This window comes from Amphibalanus amphitrite, unplaced genomic scaffold, assembly GCF_019059575.1.
Source record: "Amphibalanus amphitrite isolate SeventyFive unplaced genomic scaffold, NRLGWU_Aamphi_draft 001072F_arrow, whole genome shotgun sequence".
Lineage (NCBI taxonomy): Eukaryota > Metazoa > Arthropoda > Thecostraca > Balanomorpha > Balanidae > Amphibalanus > Amphibalanus amphitrite.
Genome location: NW_024882566.1, coordinates 1 through 19,915, shown reverse-complemented (window position 1 = coordinate 19,915; position 19,915 = coordinate 1). Strand labels below are relative to the sequence as shown.

The window sequence follows — 19,915 nt, the reverse complement described above, 5'->3', positions numbered from 1 at the left end:
GCTAGATGATCATGCCCTGCCGCTGGAGTCAGCCGCAAGTGCGGCGAAAATGCCGCAGGTGACTGCGCGTGGGAAAATGCTGATTAGATCCGCCAAAGGTGAGCGAAAATGAGCTCTTTGCGGCAGTGTTGAGACAAGGTCAGGAGGCGGTGCGGGGTTTCCGTTGGCGATGTCGCTAATGATTCGGTAGCATGCAGATTATCACGTAATGAAGCTAATTCGAGTAGAAATTATTCGAATCTTCAGTAAATTACTTCTATAAGAAGACGACGACGCGGCACGGCATCAACAAATTAGACGCATCAGAAGCTTTTTAAAGTTTTAATTATTCGCAAAATACACTTACGCTGAGAAAACATCAACACTATAAGAAATATATGACGGATGCTGAGTATTGGGCCCGTCTGGGCGGGCCAGGACGGCGTTATCAGGCTAGTGCCACCCCAGTCCTAGGGAGGGTAATTAGAGGACACCTCCCCGGCCGGGGAGAGATGTATGTAGGGTGCCTCCGCGGCGCTCCAGACGGCCTGCCCCTGCCCGCGCTGCCCTGCGTCTATTACAATGGAATATGGATGTAAAAATACATAGGTACAGTTGACTTTAGAATAATGCTCCATTTCTCACAGGAAAATGGTTGCCTGGAATGGTAGGCTGGGCGCAGCACTCAGGCTGAGTGGCACATTTTGTCCATGTGACCCTACGCTCACGCCTCATCCTAGCATAGGCGGCGGAACGGGGGGGGGGGGGGGCACTGGGGCACCGTGCCCCCTTGAATTTTGACATTTTTACATTAGCCCTATGGGCTTTGTATGGAAAGAATGGGACCAAAAGTCGGCAGTGCCCCCGTTAATTGAAGGTGTTCCGCCGCTACTGCATCATAGGCATATACCATAGGCATAGGCATATTACCTAGAACTACGCTCATTGGCACGTTAAATTGCGGGAGAGTCGGTACTTATTAGCATATCAGTCAACAGTTCAACTGATAGCTTGTGAGGAGTGGACCATCATTCTGTAGCCAACTGTAGGTATAGGTACACATTTGCAAGGGCAGTGCCGCTGACCTCTGCACCGACCTCCCGAGCGGAACGCCAGCACGCCGTCCGGCGCCCCGGGCGAGCGGCCGGCAGGCTGGCCCTGCACAGCGTGCTAGGACCGCATATGATATGCATACAACGACGCATCAGGAGCTTATTTGCGTAACAAATTTATAGCTTAAATCTGACAGCAGGTTAAAGGTGTATTATTTATCATTTATTTTATTTATTTTTCGTTTCACCCAACAGCCACAGCCCACAAGCAAGTGGGCATTGCGACGGACACTGGCAAAAGCACAGATAAAAACACGGCCTCGCACCGTTGGCACATTTCATACAACATTGTTAACATTTTCAATGCACACTTATCCACAATTTTCGCAAAGTTCAATATACACATTCGAAGAAGACGCATTTCAGTGCTACATTCCTAACCGCTTAATTCGCCAGCATCCGCTATACTTTTAAGGTATTTGCTAAACTCGGCAATAGAGCATTGTCGTAAATGTGGAGGCCATTCCATATCTTACAACCGTGATATCTAAACTGCATGCGACACAATTAGAGCTGAGATTAACTTCACCGCCATGGCTAATCCGACCTCATACGGTGTGAGACAGCTTAGCCCTCAGATTCCAAACCTGTACTGAAGGCTAGCTCACTTCTGTACGAGCGCTGCGCCTGTGATTTCAATGGTCCCTTTGTGACGTGTTGTTCCTCTTGGTCATTCCCTCTGATCCATCAAAGAGTTTAAAGATCCAAGATCCAGGAGTTTAAAATAGGTTATATTGCAATTAGCCGAAAGATGAGACCGAAACCAAAGTGATGTCATAACAAAGAAGCAATGAAAACAACTCAGGGCGAAAATCAGTCCCGAATGAGTTGCAGTGGCACTCGAACAGGCCAATATCTACGAAGCCAAAATAATGCCGAAAGAACTGCTTGCAGCTGCCATGCCGGAACAATCGGCTTTTACGGCTAGCTTCACAACAGCAGGCTGAAATACTAACTATACGAATGTGACCGGACACTTGTGGTCAATGGTCCCTGAAAAAGGGCCGAGAGTGCTGAGGAGTGGGTGTTGTGAGTGAGTGGGTGTGTTCCGCTGCTCCGTCTAGCACCCGTTTTACACCTCGAAGCTCGTACAAGAAGTGGCAAGGGAACTGTTATTCCGTATTCCTTATTCGTTGTTCGTTATTCGTCGCTATTCGTCCCGCGGCACAGGAGCAGCTCATGTTCGGCTGGTCGGCCGACTCTAGCCTTTTTGTAATGCTGTTTGCATATCGGAGGTCAGTTCCGGAGCGATATGCTGTCCATGTATAGTGTATACCCCTTAGTCGCTATACCGGTTATCCTGATTCCAGTTTCTATCTGGTGATACTGGCGTCCGGTCTGCGACGGAACTATATGTATGGTAACCAGCCGGTGTGCCGCGGCGGCGGCACCGGCCCGATATAATAGAGCTGTGGCTGTCCTGTCCCTTTTCAGAGATCTGAGTGACACTGGTATAGAGCTGCTGCTCAAATATTTCTCTCACACCATGAGAGATAAGAAATGTATTTCTCATCATGGCTGCAGCCTGCATAGTAAGAAGTGATGGCCTTAGCCCCATTACACACGATCATTCCTACGTTAACGTTTTGGTACGACACGGCATTGATAAATGGACATGCCATGTAAGCTTGTTTTGTTTTGTCAAACGAACACCTGCCTCCCAAAATGAGGATATCTGTGGTTTTGCTGCTTCATGGCAATCCGCTTGGAAGCGGGATAATACGTGGTGTAACACTAACCCGAATTCCGACAAAATCTTCAAACCATGAGCGCGTCGACGATTTACCTTGGCTATGAATAGATCGTTGTTTTACAACCCGTAGCGTGGCATTGACCCACAATTCAGGTGCCTGGAGGGATGGGGAGGTGTTTTCGGAATCTCCGTCAAAGTCGGCTCTTGTCTCAGATAGTAATAAGCGTTGAAGGGTTTCGGAAAGGGTTTAGAAATGTTTTCGCAGCCCACTTTGTTAACCCGCGCCCTGCTGGGAGGGGGGGGTGTTTGAACACCCCCCCCCTTGTGGTTTTTTGCGAATATCTCAAAAACGGCGGCGCGGAGCGCCGCCGTTTTTGGTACACCTTATCATACATCAATTCTACACATGTTGTGAAAATTTCAGACCAAGGTCATTCAAGGTCAGGTCACCAGGTCACTTGAAGTGACTTCACCTCATAAAAACTTTCAATGTCTGTCATAGCTACACCGAGTGACCGATCGCTTTGAAACTTTCAGCGATTGCTGAGAGCAATAGCATGTACAAAATGTATATCTCAGAATTTTGATATCGATGACCTAAGGTCAGGTCAATTTTGCGACCTCCCCATTATAAGTCAATGGGAGAAAATTGAAATGCGCCTCTTTTGCATGATAGACATTATAAACACTCCCAAACACCGAATTACAAGTGGTTTAGACACACTGAACTTGAAAATGGTGTCCGTGACCCTTGTTTATGCCCTGAGGTCATCTTAGGTCACGAATGGTATCTAACAGTTTTTCGCAAATAACTTTTGATAGAGGCATGCTAGAGCGATGAAAACGCCTTAGATGTGTTCAGCTCGACGATACGGATCGACTGATATGCAACATGACCCTTTCCGGTCAGGTCATGACCTTGACCTGAGGTCAAATTTTCAAGTTGACCTTTCAAGGTCAAGTCATAGTTCATTCGATGCGTCTTGACGAGAGGAACACGATGCCGGTAAAAGTAAGCTCGTACAAGGCTTGGGTCAAAAGTTATTGCAGAAAAACTGTTTTCGAAAAAATCGGCTATTTTTGCAGTTTTTGCCCCCTGCAGGCAAAACCGTTGACGTTAGGTCAAATCTGAGAGAATTACTCAGAAAGGGCGTTAATAGGGCTATCGAATGCGCTTTTCCGCGGCGCTGTAGCTCTATTGGTTCCCGAGTTATGCGTTGGCTTCTTGTAAATTTTCGACATTCGACCTGGAAATCGGCGAAATTTTGCCTTCAATGACCTCTGGTGACCTGACCTTTGACCTGACCAAAAATTGACCGAAGTGATTTCGTCATTATTTTTGACGCTCTTTCGAACGCCGCCTTCCGCGTATCGCTACGTGGCCCAGGAGCCGAGTTACAAGGGGGGGTGTTCAAACACCCCCCCCCCCCCAGCAAGGCGTGGAAATCCAGGACCCCCAGCAGGGCGCGGGTTAATGCTTGGGTCATGACCGAGGTCATCACACGCTTATCATGGATCAATTTTAGCTCTTTAGTCACTGAGATGCTATTATAGTACATGAGTGATTGACATAAAATGCAGCATGTTGTGGAAAATGTTGCCATTCATACCAATTTCCATGAGAAGTCGTAAGTTTTGACCTTCCGTTCTTTCAATCCACGACTCGGGCACGAGATAGCATAAGCAATAAAAAGTTGTGATTGCATTGGAACTGTTGTCCTGCTGTATTTTTTAAAGTTTTTTTTGTGTGTGTGACGTCGATTGCATTGCCGCCTCATCTTCCTTGCCAAGTTGCTACGAATGCCGTAGGTATCTGATCTCAATAGACCAAGAAATTGGCGGGTCGGTGGCACAAGTCTAGCCTCTATAATATACCGTTTCATACCTTAGCTAGAAAATCTAGTTCCCTTGTTCAACGTTGGTGGGAACTGTTGATAGTAACTACATATGTTACCTCAAAGGCGATATGTGCGGCCATGAGTGCGATTTCCAAGTTGGTATTTGACATTGTAAGGAATAGGCATAAGGTATGGTTCAGGCTAGCCTCTGAGGGTAGAAATGTAAGAAACAGCGGGTTCTTCCCCCTTCCATCCTTCCCCCATCTGTCGTTCCTCCTCACATCCCCTGCGTGATTGGAGGCGATATATCTGACCTATCCCCTGCGCTATAAATAGTCCTATGCTCGCATCTCCTTCTTCCTCCGAAGCTTTGTGGCTAACACGGTGATGTCAATTGCAATATATTGGGACACCGATACCGCAGTAAATACTAACCAAACCCCACGGTAATATAAAAAAAAACGAACTTACAAGTTACAACTGGTGACACTGGTAGAAATGCCAACATTTTACAAACTTCAGGGCATCTTATATACTGATGAGGTTTGATAATATCAACAAAATGTCAAACCATTGGGATTGAAAATTGAAATATCAAATACCACGTTGTTATCGGTAGGGCTTGGCATCGGTGTTATCAGTGTAAAACTTAGTATCCAATTGGCATCTCTAGTGGCTATCACCCCACGGCACTGGGCCACCGGACACCCTCCCTCCCCTCCCCTCCTCCGCCCCCGGAGAGTCAGATGATACCGCGGGGGGGGGGGGGCGGGCTCTGACCGACAACTACCTCTGCCGGCCGGTGGCCGCACGGCGCAGACGCCGACCGGCCTCACGGGCGGCGGGTTACCTCTCCACGGTCCTCTGGTCCCTGTAAGTCTCTGTTGGTCCGGTACTTTGGTCCTAGCTGGTCCGCCTCAGTCCAAGCTGGCCTTTAGTCATACCCGTCTTTGACACAGTATCATTTCCTTCCTCTCAGTACATTTCAGTTTATCCCCGGGCTTGTCAGTTAGTCAGCTAGTCCCTAGTTTTCCGGACAGTGAGTCGGCGGAAGACCGTCATGTTACGTCTGCTGCTCTTCGTGGGTGCGGCGTTGGCAGCCCCGAGGGAACAAATCTGCGGTTATGACGTAAGTGTTCGGGGGTCGTGAGATGCGTGACGCATAGATTCTGGGGTTCTATGATGTATGACGTGTGCTGTATGTGTGTTTGGGTTGGGGTATAACGTAAAGGTTGTCGGATGTTCAGTTCAGATGAATTGAATGGTGACCTTGTTGACCCTATTGAGCGCATTGTATGGTGGATTACTGGGTTGAGATGAAATCTGAATGTAACGCAAGGTGTTGTCACGTATTTTTCTACGGCTTTAAGGTCAGTTTTATCAGATCTGTCACCAGTTACGCTCGTTGGTCGATCGAACGTGAAGCAGGTATTCTTAACGCACACAACAGGTCACCAAGAGCTTCTCATGAAAAGTCATCAGTGAAGTAACGGCATGAGGTATGCTCATTGCAAGCAATGATTGTGATATTATATTTATAATTGCGTCGACCTCCCTTCGAAAATCTTCTTTGTAGGTTCGATGCAAAGCATTCAAATTTGTCAGTTTCCCATGCAATGTTTCGGGTCTATGGTTTGGGTGAAAAAGTTGACTTTAACCCAGGTCGGTAAGATGCAGCGTAAATATTTTATTGGAATCAATTTTCGTGCATTATAATTGTCTATATTAACCCGGCAGTTGCTGGGGTATTTCACCACCCACCGTTTGCTGGGGGGGGGGGGGGGTTAAACGCCCCCAGCCGATAACTCGAGAACCAATAGGCGCAGCGAAACGCACGAGGTGGCAAACGAAAGAGCGCGACGAGACGCTTCAGATGAGTACTTTAAAGTTGAATTTTGAGGTCACAGATCGGGTCAAGGTCAGGTCAAACACCTGAAATCGGGCTTTCAGTAGCATGGACTTCAGGACTTCGCAATGGGCGCCTCTCGTCATAAACTCTGTCCAAACGGTGCACAATCCATCATATAAGGCCTACAAGAGTGTCAGCGCCATGTAGGGGTCAGTCAAGCATAGGTCAGGGTCAAGGTCAGGTCAACCGGGTAGGCACATATCCCCGAAAATCAAAACTGATATTCGCAGCCTGTGACACATGTTTTATGGGTAATTTGGGGCGTAGAACACGATGGTGACATTCATTTTATCATATGTGTACGTGTTTGGCTCAAAAAGTTCAATTTAAGAAATGCATGTATCATGGTCGTGAAGTAGTCACGAAAAATTGCCAAGATTCAGTTCAAGATTATGGAAAATGCGGAACGATAATCAATAATCGAAGATAGCCATTTGATTGATCATGGTATTGGCAGTCTAATGGCGTTTACGGCATGTCTGTATGTCTATTCTGTGATTTTATATGATTTTTTGAACATATGCCGTTTTTGGTCGATAACTCAGAAATCATGACGTCACTAAAACCTCGATATCTCAAAAATTGTCAGGCCGATTTTTTTTAAACTTCGTCACAATAAACTTCAATCAATTCCCTACAGGTACCCAAAATTTGGCGCGCCTGCGGCGCGCCGTTTTTATGTTATGGCCCGGCGAAAAAAGTGGGGGCGTTTAACGCCCCCCCCCCCAGCAACTCGCGGGTTAATAGTTGGGCATTATTACGGAGCGAGCGAAGCGAGCGTAGTCTTTCCTTAGATTAACGGAAATTTCTGAGTATGAGCGGCCGGCCGGCCGGCCGGCCGGCCGGCCGGCCGTGGTCACGCTTTTGCGAGGCTTATATCTCAGCAACCACTTGACCGATTTACACGCGGTAATTTTTGTAGGGTAGCTTCATTCCTTCTACCAAGTATTGGACTATTCCCGATGCATGTGGGTGACCCCTTATGCACGTGCCACGTGCAAAACGAAGAGGTGTCAGTTTTGTAATTGTTGCAATATCTCGGTAACTACTTGGCCGATTGCGCTGAAAGTTGGCATGTAGGTAGGCACCCACTAGGCACTGCATATACATGTGCCAGAGTTGGGGTGCTGCTGCACGTGCGCACGTGCAGGGGTCGTTTCCAGATCTCGGGAACGGCTGGACCGATTGCGCTCAAATTTGGTACACGGTTAGGGACCGGTTAGTAGGGTGCCGTGCACAAGTCAGTTGGGACCCATTTTGCACGTGCGCACGTGCAGGGTGCCGCTTCCAGATCTCGAGAACGGCTGGGCCGATTGTGCCCAAATTTGGCACATCGCTAGAGACCAGTTAGTAGGGTGCCGTGCACAAGTCAGTTGGAGGTACCCCCTCGCAATTTCGCACGTGCAAGGCCCACCCTCTCGCTCGCTCCGTTAGTCGCCCCAAAAGGCGTTATACTGGTTACGGAGCGAGCGAAGCGAGCGTAGTCTTTCCTTAGATTAACGGAAATTTCTGAGTATGAGCGGCCGGCCGGCCGGCCGGCCGTGGTCACGCTTTTGCGAGGCTTATATCTCAGCAACCACTTGACCGATTTACATGCGGTAATTTTTGTAGGGTAGCTTCATTCCTTCTACCAAGTATTGGACTATTCCCGATGCATGTGGGTGACCCCTTATGCACGTGCCACGTGCAGAACGAAGAGGTGTCACTTTTGTAATTGTTGCAATATCTCGGTAACTACTTGGCCGATTGCGCTGAAAGTTGGCATGTAGGTAAGCACCCACTATGCAATGCATATCCATGTGCCAGAGTTGAGGTGCTGCTGCACGTGCGCACGTGCAGGGGTCGATTCCAGATCTCGAGAACGGCTGGACCGATGGCGCTCAAATTTGGTACATGATTAGGAACCGGTTAGTAGGGTGCCGTGCAACAGTCAGTTGGGACCCATTTTGCACGTGCGCACGTGCAGGGTGCCGCTTCCAGATCTCGAGAACGGCTGGGCCGATTGTGCTCAAATTTGGCACATCGCTAGAGACCGGTTAGTAGGGTGCCGTGCACAACTCAGTTGGAGGTACCCCCTCGTAATTTCGCACGTGCAAGGCTCACCCTTTCGCTCGCTCCGTTAGTCGCCCCAAAAGGCGTTATACTGGTAATAAACTCACAATAGTGTAGCAAACCTGTTTGAGGATAGTGGTATATTCTCTCACACTACGCTTTTTTTCTTTTTACTCATTCCGACCGATGGATTATGGGCGGCACGTCATTGAACTGTTAATTATCATCATACGGCAAAAGTCAATCCATCAAAGTAGCTTAAATAGGTATGTGTTGGAACCAAACAAAACGCGTTTGATTAATACTTACTCAAGTCACTAGTCACTAGTTATGGGACCAACTCCCAGCATTTGGTCCGTTCATAGGCGGAGGAACGGGGAGGGCACCGGGGCACCGTGCCCCCTTTGATTTTGGCATTTTAACATGAGCCCTATGGTCGTTGCATGGAAAGAATGGGACCAGAAGTCGACAGTGCCCTCCCGTCCCCCTTAATTGAAGGTGTTCCGCCGCTACTGTTTCGTTGGTTTCGTGATATAGTCTTCGAGACTTTTTATATGCTGTGTCGAGCAATAAATAAATGCACTTACCTTGCTGCCGATGCAAACTAATTTAATTTTAAGAAAATACAGGGGTTATGGTCAGTATTTTTATTAACAAATATTGACCGTTTCATCGACGGGTTATCTGGCGAGTGCACCGAATTTGACCAAATCTGCACCAAATCTTTTTACCGCAAATATCCCCATGCTATGGCCTTATTTCAGTGTTCTAATCGAAAATAATGTCTGATAATTTGAACAACCACACATATAAGCAGCTGCGCATCCAAAGCTGCTAACAACTAAGAAACCCAGTGAATCTAATTTGACCAAATTTGCACCAGATCTGCTAATGTGAACAAAATGTATACCAGATAGCCGTCATGGAAACGGCTATTGATGTTCAAAATGAAGGAATCAGAACACTGACACATCTCACTGTGGCTTGCGGTTAACAGTGTTCACTCAAAGGACCTTTAACTATTAGGCTTACGAACCTATGATTTAAAAATCTCCAAATACCCACAGGAGAAAGAGTGTTCCTACCTACAAACAAACGCAGTGCACCTTCAAGAGGAGGGCAACTAACAACTAACAAGGCGAACTTTTTGTTCATCACTCAACGGGGAACAACTTCCTTCGAAGCAGTTTTGTTTAATCGGAGACTTCTAGATACCGATACGTAGGTCTATGGTTAAATTCGTGCAGCACAAATCAACAAGGGGCGTGTTATACACGGACCATCCTAGTCGACTTCTCCAGCCGATAGCAAAAATTCGGCCATCAACCGTCGCTAGAATCCCGGGAACCCGTTCCCAAAGGTGCGTCGCTGCTGGACGGTTTTTGGATGTTTGCCGATCTCCTCACTCCCGTGAGCACCTGGCCCAAGGTTTGTTCGCTCTGGAGGTCCTACCCCGTGTATACCTGACCACCTCTCGTCCGTTGAGCGGCTGCAGCTCCCTCCAGTTGTTCTGGATGGTCTCGGTGCCGGCCAGGTCAGCCGACAGGCTGGTGCGCAGATCCTCCAGGAACGTGGTCTCCACCGAGACGGGCTGGTCATGCACGATCCAGGTGACCACCGGGCTGCAGGGAGGGGTCGTCAAGCTGCCCTTGTAGCTGTAGAAGCTCTTGAGCGCGGTGCGCAACACTTTCCTCAGCGGGCGCAAGTCGACCTGTCGGGTGATGGAGCTGCCCAGCTGCGACAGCTGCGGCAGGTCGCCGTCCAGACCCAGCGTCGGCAGGGATAGACTGAGCGCCGCGTCGGGCCGCAGCAGCAGGCCCAGCACGGCCAGGCCGTCGGCGTGCTCCAGTGCCGCCGACACGTTGCCGTACCGCCGGTTGAAGAAGACAAAGTGCGCCTCGGCCTGCTCGAAGGCGCCGTTCATCTTGTGCTCGGAGCCGCGGCCGCCGGCCGGGTCGTTCCAGTGTAGATGCAGGTTATCCAGGATGTACTTGCCGCTGATCGGACCGGACTTGGCGCCTTTCAGCTGGACGGCCGGCTGGTCAGAGGCGTCCTGCAGCGTCACTTTGAGCGTGCGGCCCGTGTTGCTGGCCGTGAGTTGGCCGGCCTTCAGTTGTTTGGCGAACCTCAACTTGGGCCGTCCGCCCCAGCCGCGGACCTCGGTCGTCTCCAGACTGACGGGCGACTGGCGGTCTCCGTCACACTCCGGGTACAGCGCCGACCAGCCGCTCTGGTCCGCGAAGCTCCAGTCGGGCTCGGTGACCTCCGCCTGCGCCGTGTCCGGCAGGAGGGCCGTCACCGCGAGCAGCAGCAGCGTCAGCACGGACATGGTGTGGGAGGACTGCAGGGACCGCCTGCCGACGATCTGTGACCTGTGTCGCTGGTGACGACCAGTCGGGTTTTATACTACGAACAGACTCATTCCTGCCATCGAATGCAGATCCGTATTTGCACATGTTTGCCTGCCACTTCTCCGGCCTCCGGCCGGAACTGGCGGATGTACGCACGCTTCACTCAATATAGATCAAACTGATACACTGAAAACGAGACACCCATGCCTTTTCCCAATGTCGGGTCTTATTGTTAAGCAGGAGGTGATGTTTTGAAAAATTATTTCACTCCACAAAGCACTTGGCTAGATTCCTAGATAGTTGCGCAGATAACAAGCCATTCAATGGTGTTTGGTGAGCTGCTCTGCCGTATGCAAGTATCCGCAATGCTCCCGTGCCTTATTTCGTAACCAATATTGTGAATCGGCTTTACATTTTTGTTTTGTTTGGTTCTGCTTTGTGTTTGCTCCCAATTGTAAAGTGAGGTAATCTCCCACGTATAGTGGGGGAGGGGTGGGGGGTCGGATTTTCGTTTACGGCAAGTGGTCGATCGCAACGAAACTTTCCGTGCCCTCAGGATAATCAATTTTATACTTACCCTGAAAATTTAAATACCCTGACCGAAATTGAATTTGACCTGTGACATCTTTCTCGAGACTACGAGTAGGTATGTCAGGCGAGAGTGGCGATTCGGCGTTTGTTAGTCAGTGCACACCACACAGTGCACATTATTCGAGCGTTTCCGAACTTCTTGTGATTAGGTATAAATGTGCCAACATATGAACTGATGTTTGTGCCATGGACTTTTGTGGTTTTCAAAGTAATGTGAAGGACAGGCAAAGATAATTGACCTTGAATGACCTCGGTCGACTTCTTTGAGGGTTATTTTATAACTTTGAATGGTAGTTTTTTGGCTGATTTCGACTTAACACCCAATGGAGCATTTGAAACCTAGTTTTGGTGTCCGTTGCCAAGATGTCAGTGGTGGTTGACATCACTTTTTGGCGGAGCTCATCGCCCCCCCCCCCTCCTCTCCGTCCCCCATACCCGACAATTGCACCCGGAACAAGACTCCACATCTGCGTGCAGCAGGTGACCTTCCTCGAGAGTTCAGTGACCTCTGTGCCCCTCCCCTCCCCCTCCCCCTGGGGACGGAGGTACGATAAGGTCCTTCCTGCAGCGGACCAACCGCTCAGCAGCTGTGGTCCTCTCATGGACCGTCCGCAGCTCTGAGAGTTTACACCCGGGAGGCGTGTTAGAGACGGAGAGCTGTCAGCTGCTGAGAGCGATATCGGTCGTGCACCTTACTGGGGCGAGGGGAGGGGGAGCTGATAGCGGGCCAAGCCCCCAACACGCCTCTCGAAATGACCCCGGACTTTGGCACGTCGTGTTGTTTCGGGTGCTGGAGCGACACAACTTTTGTGCGAGAGTTGAGAGGCCGATGTGTATAAGTTTTTTGTGGGAGGGGATAAGCCGTATGCTTGTTTACCAATCCGTTTGTGATATCTCCTTATTTTATAATGCAATAACACTTGGGGCTAGATTCAAGCGGGTCGATAAGAGAGCTAAGAGAATGTGCTTTTAGTCGGCGTTTTCAGACTTAACGATAAGATCGATAAACTAAAATATCCTCTTCAAAACACTAACCTCGACTTGCAGCATATGCTCCTAGTGAACGGAAAGCAAACCCAACAACGTGGACAATATTCCACTGTGTGCTTACATGGAAACCACCAGTATTTCTCTGTTTTATGGCATATAAAACTGATTTGCGAGGCCTGCACTCTGATCGCGGTCACACTATCAGACACAGTTTCCGCTTCTCGTTTCCGAAGACAGTTCTTTTTGTAGCTGGTCAAATGTGAGCGTCTGCTGCCATAGCAACATTTGCAGCGTGGCCGCCGTCGCGAATCACGATAAACTTTGCAGACGTCTAATGTGACCGAATTAGCAAGTGAAAATGTATTCGGCGAGCCGTTTGAAGACCACTTGATATCGCTGTATGAGCGTAACCATGAGACATTTTCTATGACGTAGAAATGGGTGGAGTATATAACGAAAATGAGGAAAATTTATAGGAAATGGGTGGGTGAGGGTCTTCAAAGCCCCCGCTCATTCCTCCAAATGCACTGGTCTGATTGTGAAAATCCCACATGCTCACACACCAAGTGTTGATCAGGGCTTCATCTCATGACCTATCACCTTCCCCTTCTACAACAATCACCCTGATCGCCCGGTTTGTTCCAGAAATGTCCGGTGGGCCAGCCGGACATGCTGAACGTCCACCTTGTACCACACACGCACGATGATGTGGGCTGGCTGAAAACGGTCGACCAGTACTTCTATGGAGGTGAGATGGCGATGGCTTCGTCACGGTAGCCGGAGTTGTTTTAGTTCAGTTGCTAGGCAAATTGTTTGCGGTTGATGGTTGCTTCAAGACGTTTTTATGGCGAAGTGTTATCGCTAGTGTATTTTGCCGTCTTATTTTCGGTTTCTTCCTCTAGCACTTTGTGGTAGTCGAGTTATTTTTGGTGCTTATGATATGGTCCACTCTTTATGTTTATTTTCCATGGTTTTCGCATTGTCTAGCTCTGAGATGCTCTCAACGTCGGGCGATACCCTTTATATTCTGCTGTTTCTCCTGTTCACCATCGTCCCTCTTCTTTTCCAGCCAAGTCTGAGATTCAGAGGGCTGGAGTGCAGTACATCCTGGACTCTGTCATCTCTGAGCTGGTCAAAGACCCCGAAAAACGGTACGTCGACGTCGATTGCTTTTGTTTTCTTTCTGGACAGAACAACCTCTATATTCGTTTCGAACGTAACGAAAGTTATGACGATAATGATGACGATCACGATGTCGATGATGATGACGACAACGACGAAAGTGACGATGACACTGAAGGTGATGATAATCGAGTTAATCGTAGTTTCTGTCACCCATGTAACCTTTTTTACGCCTCCTTTAGAGCTTGGAAACCGTAAACGCTTTGGGGTAGCCATTTAGTTAGCTCGTCCCTTGGGCGCTACTACTTATCTCGCCATTTTGGAGTCCCGAAGAATTTCACCATTTCCAGCTTCATCTACGTGGAGACGGCCTTCCTGTGGCGCTGGTACCTGCAACAGGACGAGGAGACTATCGCGACGGTGGAGAACCTGGTGAACGAGGGACGCCTGGAGTTTATCGGAGGCGGCTGGAGTATGAACGACGAGGCCTGCGTGCACTACAACGCCGTCATCGACCAGATGTCACTGGGAATGAGGTAGGAGATGTTACAGGACATGTGGGTCGCCATGATGTGGGGATGGGTTGGTCGGTACTTCATGCCAAGGTTAGTGTCATTGAAATACAGAAAAAAAGTATGTGCTATTTCTCCAGCTACATATTGCCATTGGGTGGCTGTCACTTGCTCACTTGCGCCGATTTAAAGAAATATTCGAATGAAAGATATTTGATAATCTTCTTTTATTTAATGCACCTATGCAATCCCCCCAAAAAAATCGAGCCATTTTAAGCGTTCAATTCAATGCTCATATTTATCAAACCCAGCCTCAATTTGTCTAGACTCATTTAAACATTTTACTTATCCAGCGTTTTGGCCAAAACTGTTGGCAACACCATGGTCTTCTGTGTAGAGCCCCTCGTATGCCACTGAAACTTTCCCACCTGCGTGCCGCGAAATAATCATTTCATGAATTAGTGGCGCTGGCAGCGTGTGAAGGGCGTAATCCAGCCAACTCACGTGTCGTAGAACCGTGCACATAACTACCGTACCCGCTAAAGGTCGCTAGAAACGCCTTATCGATCGTAGTTCCCTGCCAAATCCCAGAGTTTGGGCCGGTAACCGAACGGGGCTGTGACGGAATGGCGGTCTCCATGGTGCTGACAACGTGATAGTGAAACATTGAGCAGCGGAACATTTTTTTTACGTGATTTATGCTGACCACTTAGTACATTTGATGGATTTGTCGCTAGGTTGTGACTGAGGGACATACGTCTTTGTGTCGTAATTTGTGGGTTTGTCGTTGTTCACTGCCAGGTTTACTATTGTCGTTGGGAATAAATTCACCGCCAAGTGTCTGGGCGAAATGACACTTTTTATGCGATGAAAATGGAACATAGTGCAGTCATGACTTCCGTATGAGTTACTGTAGGTGTCAATCAAACATAGAGACGTTTTGAGATCAATGGCACACTCGGCTTTGTCAGATTTTGCAGATGAACAACTTGGTCTATGGTTTGATCACGTTCCTAGTCACGAATTCCTCCTAGTGTTTTCTGTGTATAAGGTGAGTAGACAATACCGAATGCGTTACATTTTCGTGATGATAAATTCCGTCAAAATTCCGACGAATTTGACGGTAATGAACTCGATAGGTCGCTATGCTGACAACGAACCGTCGTCATCACTCTGCCATTATAACTCTGTGTATGTGTGCTTTTTAGGACACTGTGCGACCATTTCGGTCCGTGTGGTATTGCCTCGCAGACTTTTAGTCATTATAACTCTGTGTGTTTGTGTGCCATTTTCAGGACGCTGTATGACCATTTCGGTCCGTGCGGTATTCCTCGAGTCGCTTGGCAGATCGATCCCTTCGGACACACCAAAGAACAGGTCAGTGAGAAATTTTGAACATGTGAAATGCACATTGCAAATGCACATATGCTCATAAATCGCCGTCATAATTACACATATGTACATAAGATATCATGACGCTTAATTATGTCTACTTATAGATCGGAAACCAATAACCTACCATATCTTCAACTTGACATTCTACATCTCAGTATCTATTTATTTTTCTCCCTAAAGAGTATTGAACTGTCACTTTTTATCTCGCAAAACAATACATTGTTCCCTCTCTTCCGTCCCCAGGCGAATCTGTTCGCCCAGATGGGCTTCGACGGCTACTTTTTCGGCCGTCTGGACTACGACGACAAGAAGCGTCGTGTGAACGCCAGCGAAATGGAAATGGTCTGGCTGGCCAGCCAGGATCTCGGTCAGTCGGCGCACCGGAGGGGGTTGGGGTGATGGGTGGGGGTGGGGGTCACTGAGAGGGGTGGAGTTAGGGGAGGCATGGGTGCTATAGTCTCTTCCATGTCAAGCTTGCGGCTGAAGTGCCGTGCTGAAAGCATTGCGTGATTTCTGTACATACAGCTTTTACATTCAAATAATTAAGCAAATTACTGAACGAAGCAGCGAACTGCGGAAGAAACTCAGACCGCAAGCTTGACATGGAACAGACTAAAGTTTCTGAAAATCATTAGGAGGGCTCTAACGGTTAGTTATAGAATATTAAAGACATTTTTCCCGTGCAGTGCCATGAGGATAATGTTAACCCGCGCCCGGCTGGGGGTCCTGGATTTCCACGCCCTGCTGGGGGGGGGGGGTGTTTGAACACCCCCTTGTAACTCGGCTCCTGGGCCACGTAACGATACGCGGAAGGCGGCGTTCGAAAGAGCGTCAAAAATAATGACGAAATCACTTCAGTCAATTTTTGGTCAGGTCAAAGGTCAGGTCACCATAGGTCATTGAAGGCAAAATTTCGCCGATTTCCAGGTCGAATGTCGAAAATTTCCAAGAAGCCAACGCATAACTCGGGAACCAATAGAGCTACAGCGCCGCGGAAAAGCGCATTCGATAGCCCTATTAACGCCCTTTCTGAGTAATTCTCTCAGACTTGACCTAACGTCAACGGTTTTGCCTGCAGGGGCAAAAACTGCAAAAATAGCCGATTTTTTCGGAAACAGTTTTTCTGCAATAACTTTTGACCCAAGCCTTGTAAGAGCTTGCTTTTACCGGCATCGTGTTCCTCTCGTCAAGACGCATCGAATGAACTATAATTTGACCTTGAAAGGTCAACTTGAAAATTTGACCTCAGGTCAAGGTCATGACCTGACCGGAAAGGGTCATGTTGCATATCAGTCGATCCGTATCGTCGAGCTGAACACGTCTAAGGCGTTTTCATCGCTCTAGCATGCCTCTATCAAAAGTTATTTGCGAAAAACTGTTAGATACCATTCGTGACCTAAGATGACCTCAGGGCATAAACAAGGGTCACGGACACCATTTTCATGTTCAGTGTGTCTAAACCACTTGTAATTCGGTGTTTCGGAGTGTTTATAATGTCTTTCGTCCAAAAGAGGCGCATTTCAATTTTCCTCCCATTGACTTATAATGGGGAGGTCGCAAAATTGACCTGAGGTCATCGATATCAAAATTCTGAGATATACATTTTGTACATACTATTGCTCTTAGCAATCGCTGAAAGTTTCAAAGTGATCGGTCACTCGATGTAGCTATGACAGACATTGAAACTTTTTATGAGGTGAGGTCACTTCAAGTGACCTGGTGACCTGACCTTGAATGACCTTGGTCTGAAATTTTCACAGCATGTGTAGAATTGATGTATGATGAGGTGTACCAAAAACGGCGGCGCTCCGCGCCGTCGTTTTTGAGATATTTGCGAAAAACCACAGGGGGGTGTTCAACCCCCCCCCCAGCAGGGCGCGGGTTAATAGGGCTATCGAATGCGCTTTTCCGCGGCGCTGTAGCTCTATTGGTTCCCGAGTTATGCGCTGGCTTCTTGGAAATTTTCGACATTCGACCTGGAAATCGGCGAAATTTTGCCTTCAATGACCTCTGGTGACCTGACTTTTGACCTCACCAAAAAATTGACCGAAGTGATTTCGTCATTATTTTTGACGCTCTTTCGAACGCCGCCTTCCGCGTATCGCTACGTGGCCCAGGAGCCGAGTTACAAGGGGGGGGGGTGTTCAAACACCCCCCCCCCCAGCAGGGCGTGGAAATCCAGGACCCCCAGCCGGGCGCGGGTTAAAATGGCCAAATAATTGGCAGGGGTCGGCCTCTATCAGGCCTATTTTAAACGACAACCTTGGAGGATGGTACGCATGGACGGGGTATAGGGGTTATGGTGGGGTTGAAGGGGTGGGGATGTCTGGAGGGGAGGCGTATGGAGTGAGGGCTATAATAGTGGCATGCACTGAGCGCTAATGGGGTCAGCATGCGCCCTGGGAGCCTGGCAGGGCTTTGTAAAGGCGACGTGTAATGGGACATGTAAAAGGTAACATTTATTGGACAGGGCCCTGCCGGTCAGACAGGGTCGCTACTTTGCCCTCTACAGGGAAATTAGCGGGGACAGGTTTCAGGGAACTTTTAGTGCTAACAGTCAAAGGCCTATTTGTTGATTTCTTTCGGTCAGTTGCTTTGACTGGTTGCCATTTACAGGCGTTTAGATAGCTTGCGAGGAAGTTCTGTATTGTCGACTACAGAATGATGTTCCACTCCTCAGAAGCTATCAGTTGACCGGAGCGCTAAGTTGTGCCGCTTATCACGCAATTAAGCGTGTCGATTGTGAGCATTGGGACAAAGCTATAATTTGTGAACTCAGCCCGTGTGATGCGCCACAACCTACCACTTCAGGCAAATAATTGCCTGTGAAAAGTGGAACATCATTCTGTATGTAGTCGACTATACTTGGCTGCATAGGTGTTTGTTGTCGTTTATGACGCTCTTATTCGCCTTTCAATACCTACCAACTGCTATTGGTGTGGTCCATTGGTCTGTTCACAGTTCATTGTTCATTGATCTGTTAAATCAATAATCCAACACTGAAAGCAATGGTCCGTTGAAAGCAATGGTGAACAGTGTAATAGTAGGGTGAGTTGTAAGGTGTTTTTTTTTTATCCGTGAATGTCCCAATCAATCCTGACTGGAGCTGGTCCTCCTCCCAATTGTTCCATGGGTACATTTATCGAAATCTCAGAGGTTTGAAGCTGGCTTTTGGAGGATCCTTCTAACCAACATTGTATATTTGGATGTATCCCAAAGCGAACTTCCCGTTACAATGGGTGATGTAGTGCCTAAGACCTATGTCTGTTATAATATCCAAGTGATATTGCCTTATCCAGTATCGCTGTTGCCACCCATCGACAGAATATAAATCAGGCGATGTGAGCTGTTGCGTCATCCATAAATTCTAGCATCCACTACCAGTAGTTTTATGATGTATATGTCGGGATTTATATCCGCATGTTTCTTTCCCATCAATCTATGGTCTTTTCGCCATAAATTGAATAAGTATGGGTAAGGCGCTCATGGTCTTTCGTCATCACATCTTTGTCGTTTTTTACCTATCATCGAGTAACACAGATAGATCCGACCCGTCATTCTTTGAAAGCCCTCTAATATTAGTTAATAATGGTCGATACTTAGGTTGAAACCAAATCATCGGTCCTCATTTAGGCCTATCACCCGTTCAAGCATGCTTTCCGGTCCTGCAGCTTTGAAACTAAAATATATGTTAACTTGCCCCTCTGTCACAAATGAACTAAATATTCCGGGACCCATGAGGCAAGCCATTTCATCTGCATTGAAACTTGTCTATATTTGCTTGGCTGTGTCCTATAGGACACAGCCTGGGGTATACGACTATGGGTATGCGACTATGGGTATACGACTATGGGTATACCCATAGTCGCGTTGCGGGTGATAATTTACTCCCGTCGTGTTAACTTACACATCGCTGCACTCCTGCTATTGCATACCCCGGACAAGGTGTACCCTCCCTGCTCTAACCACCCTCTCACTCTACCCCTCTCCGCCCTCTCCCCTACCGTTACTAACACCCCCTAACACAGGTTCGGAGCTGTTCACTGGCGTACTACCTAACATGTACCAGCCACCAGCCGGGTTCTGCTTCGATATACTCTGTGATGACGAGCCCATCATGGATGACCGCCGCCTGCATGACTATAATGTGGACCGAAAGGTAGCGCGGTGGTGGACGCATGGCTGATAGGTTACACCTTACCCAGATGATCCCAACGCTCTTTGATCGGCTTGTGCACTAATCTTTTCCATACCACCATTCTTTCTTTAAAACTTTGGTCTATCTCGTCTATCTCTCTCTCTCTCTCTCTCTCTCTCTCTCTCTCCTCTCTCTCTCTCTCTCTCTCTCTCTCTTCTCTCCTCTCTCTCTCT

General features: G+C 48.2%; 1 protein-coding gene across 1 annotated transcript; it reads left to right on the top strand.

The window, feature by feature from the left end:
- Nucleotides 1–5,425: 5,425 nt before the first annotated feature.
- On the top strand, nucleotides 5,426–19,745 carry LOC122369780 (lysosomal alpha-mannosidase-like). The gene is made up of 7 exons (XM_043344784.1): nucleotides 5,426–5,751; nucleotides 13,161–13,263; nucleotides 13,585–13,666; nucleotides 13,988–14,173; nucleotides 15,445–15,526; nucleotides 15,788–15,911; nucleotides 19,573–19,745. Exons 1-7 carry the CDS (start codon nucleotides 5,683–5,685, stop codon nucleotides 19,728–19,730), a joined length of 804 nt encoding a protein of 267 aa, XP_043200719.1. The 5' UTR covers nucleotides 5,426–5,682; the 3' UTR covers nucleotides 19,731–19,745.
- The last annotated feature ends 170 nt before the right edge of the window (nucleotides 19,746–19,915 follow it).

Excerpts from the sequence above, each read along its gene's own strand:
- LOC122369780 (XM_043344784.1), top strand. The coding sequence starts at position 5,683 with ATGTTACGTCTGCTGCTCTTCGTGGGTGCGGCGTTGGCAGCCCCGAGG. Across the intron at positions 5,752-13,160 it reads AACAAATCTGCGGTTATGAC|AAATGTCCGGTGGGCCAGCC; the intron begins GTAAGTGTTCGG and ends GGTTTGTTCCAG. Across the intron at positions 15,912-19,572 it reads GCTGGCCAGCCAGGATCTCG|GTTCGGAGCTGTTCACTGGC; the intron begins GTCAGTCGGCGC and ends CCCCTAACACAG.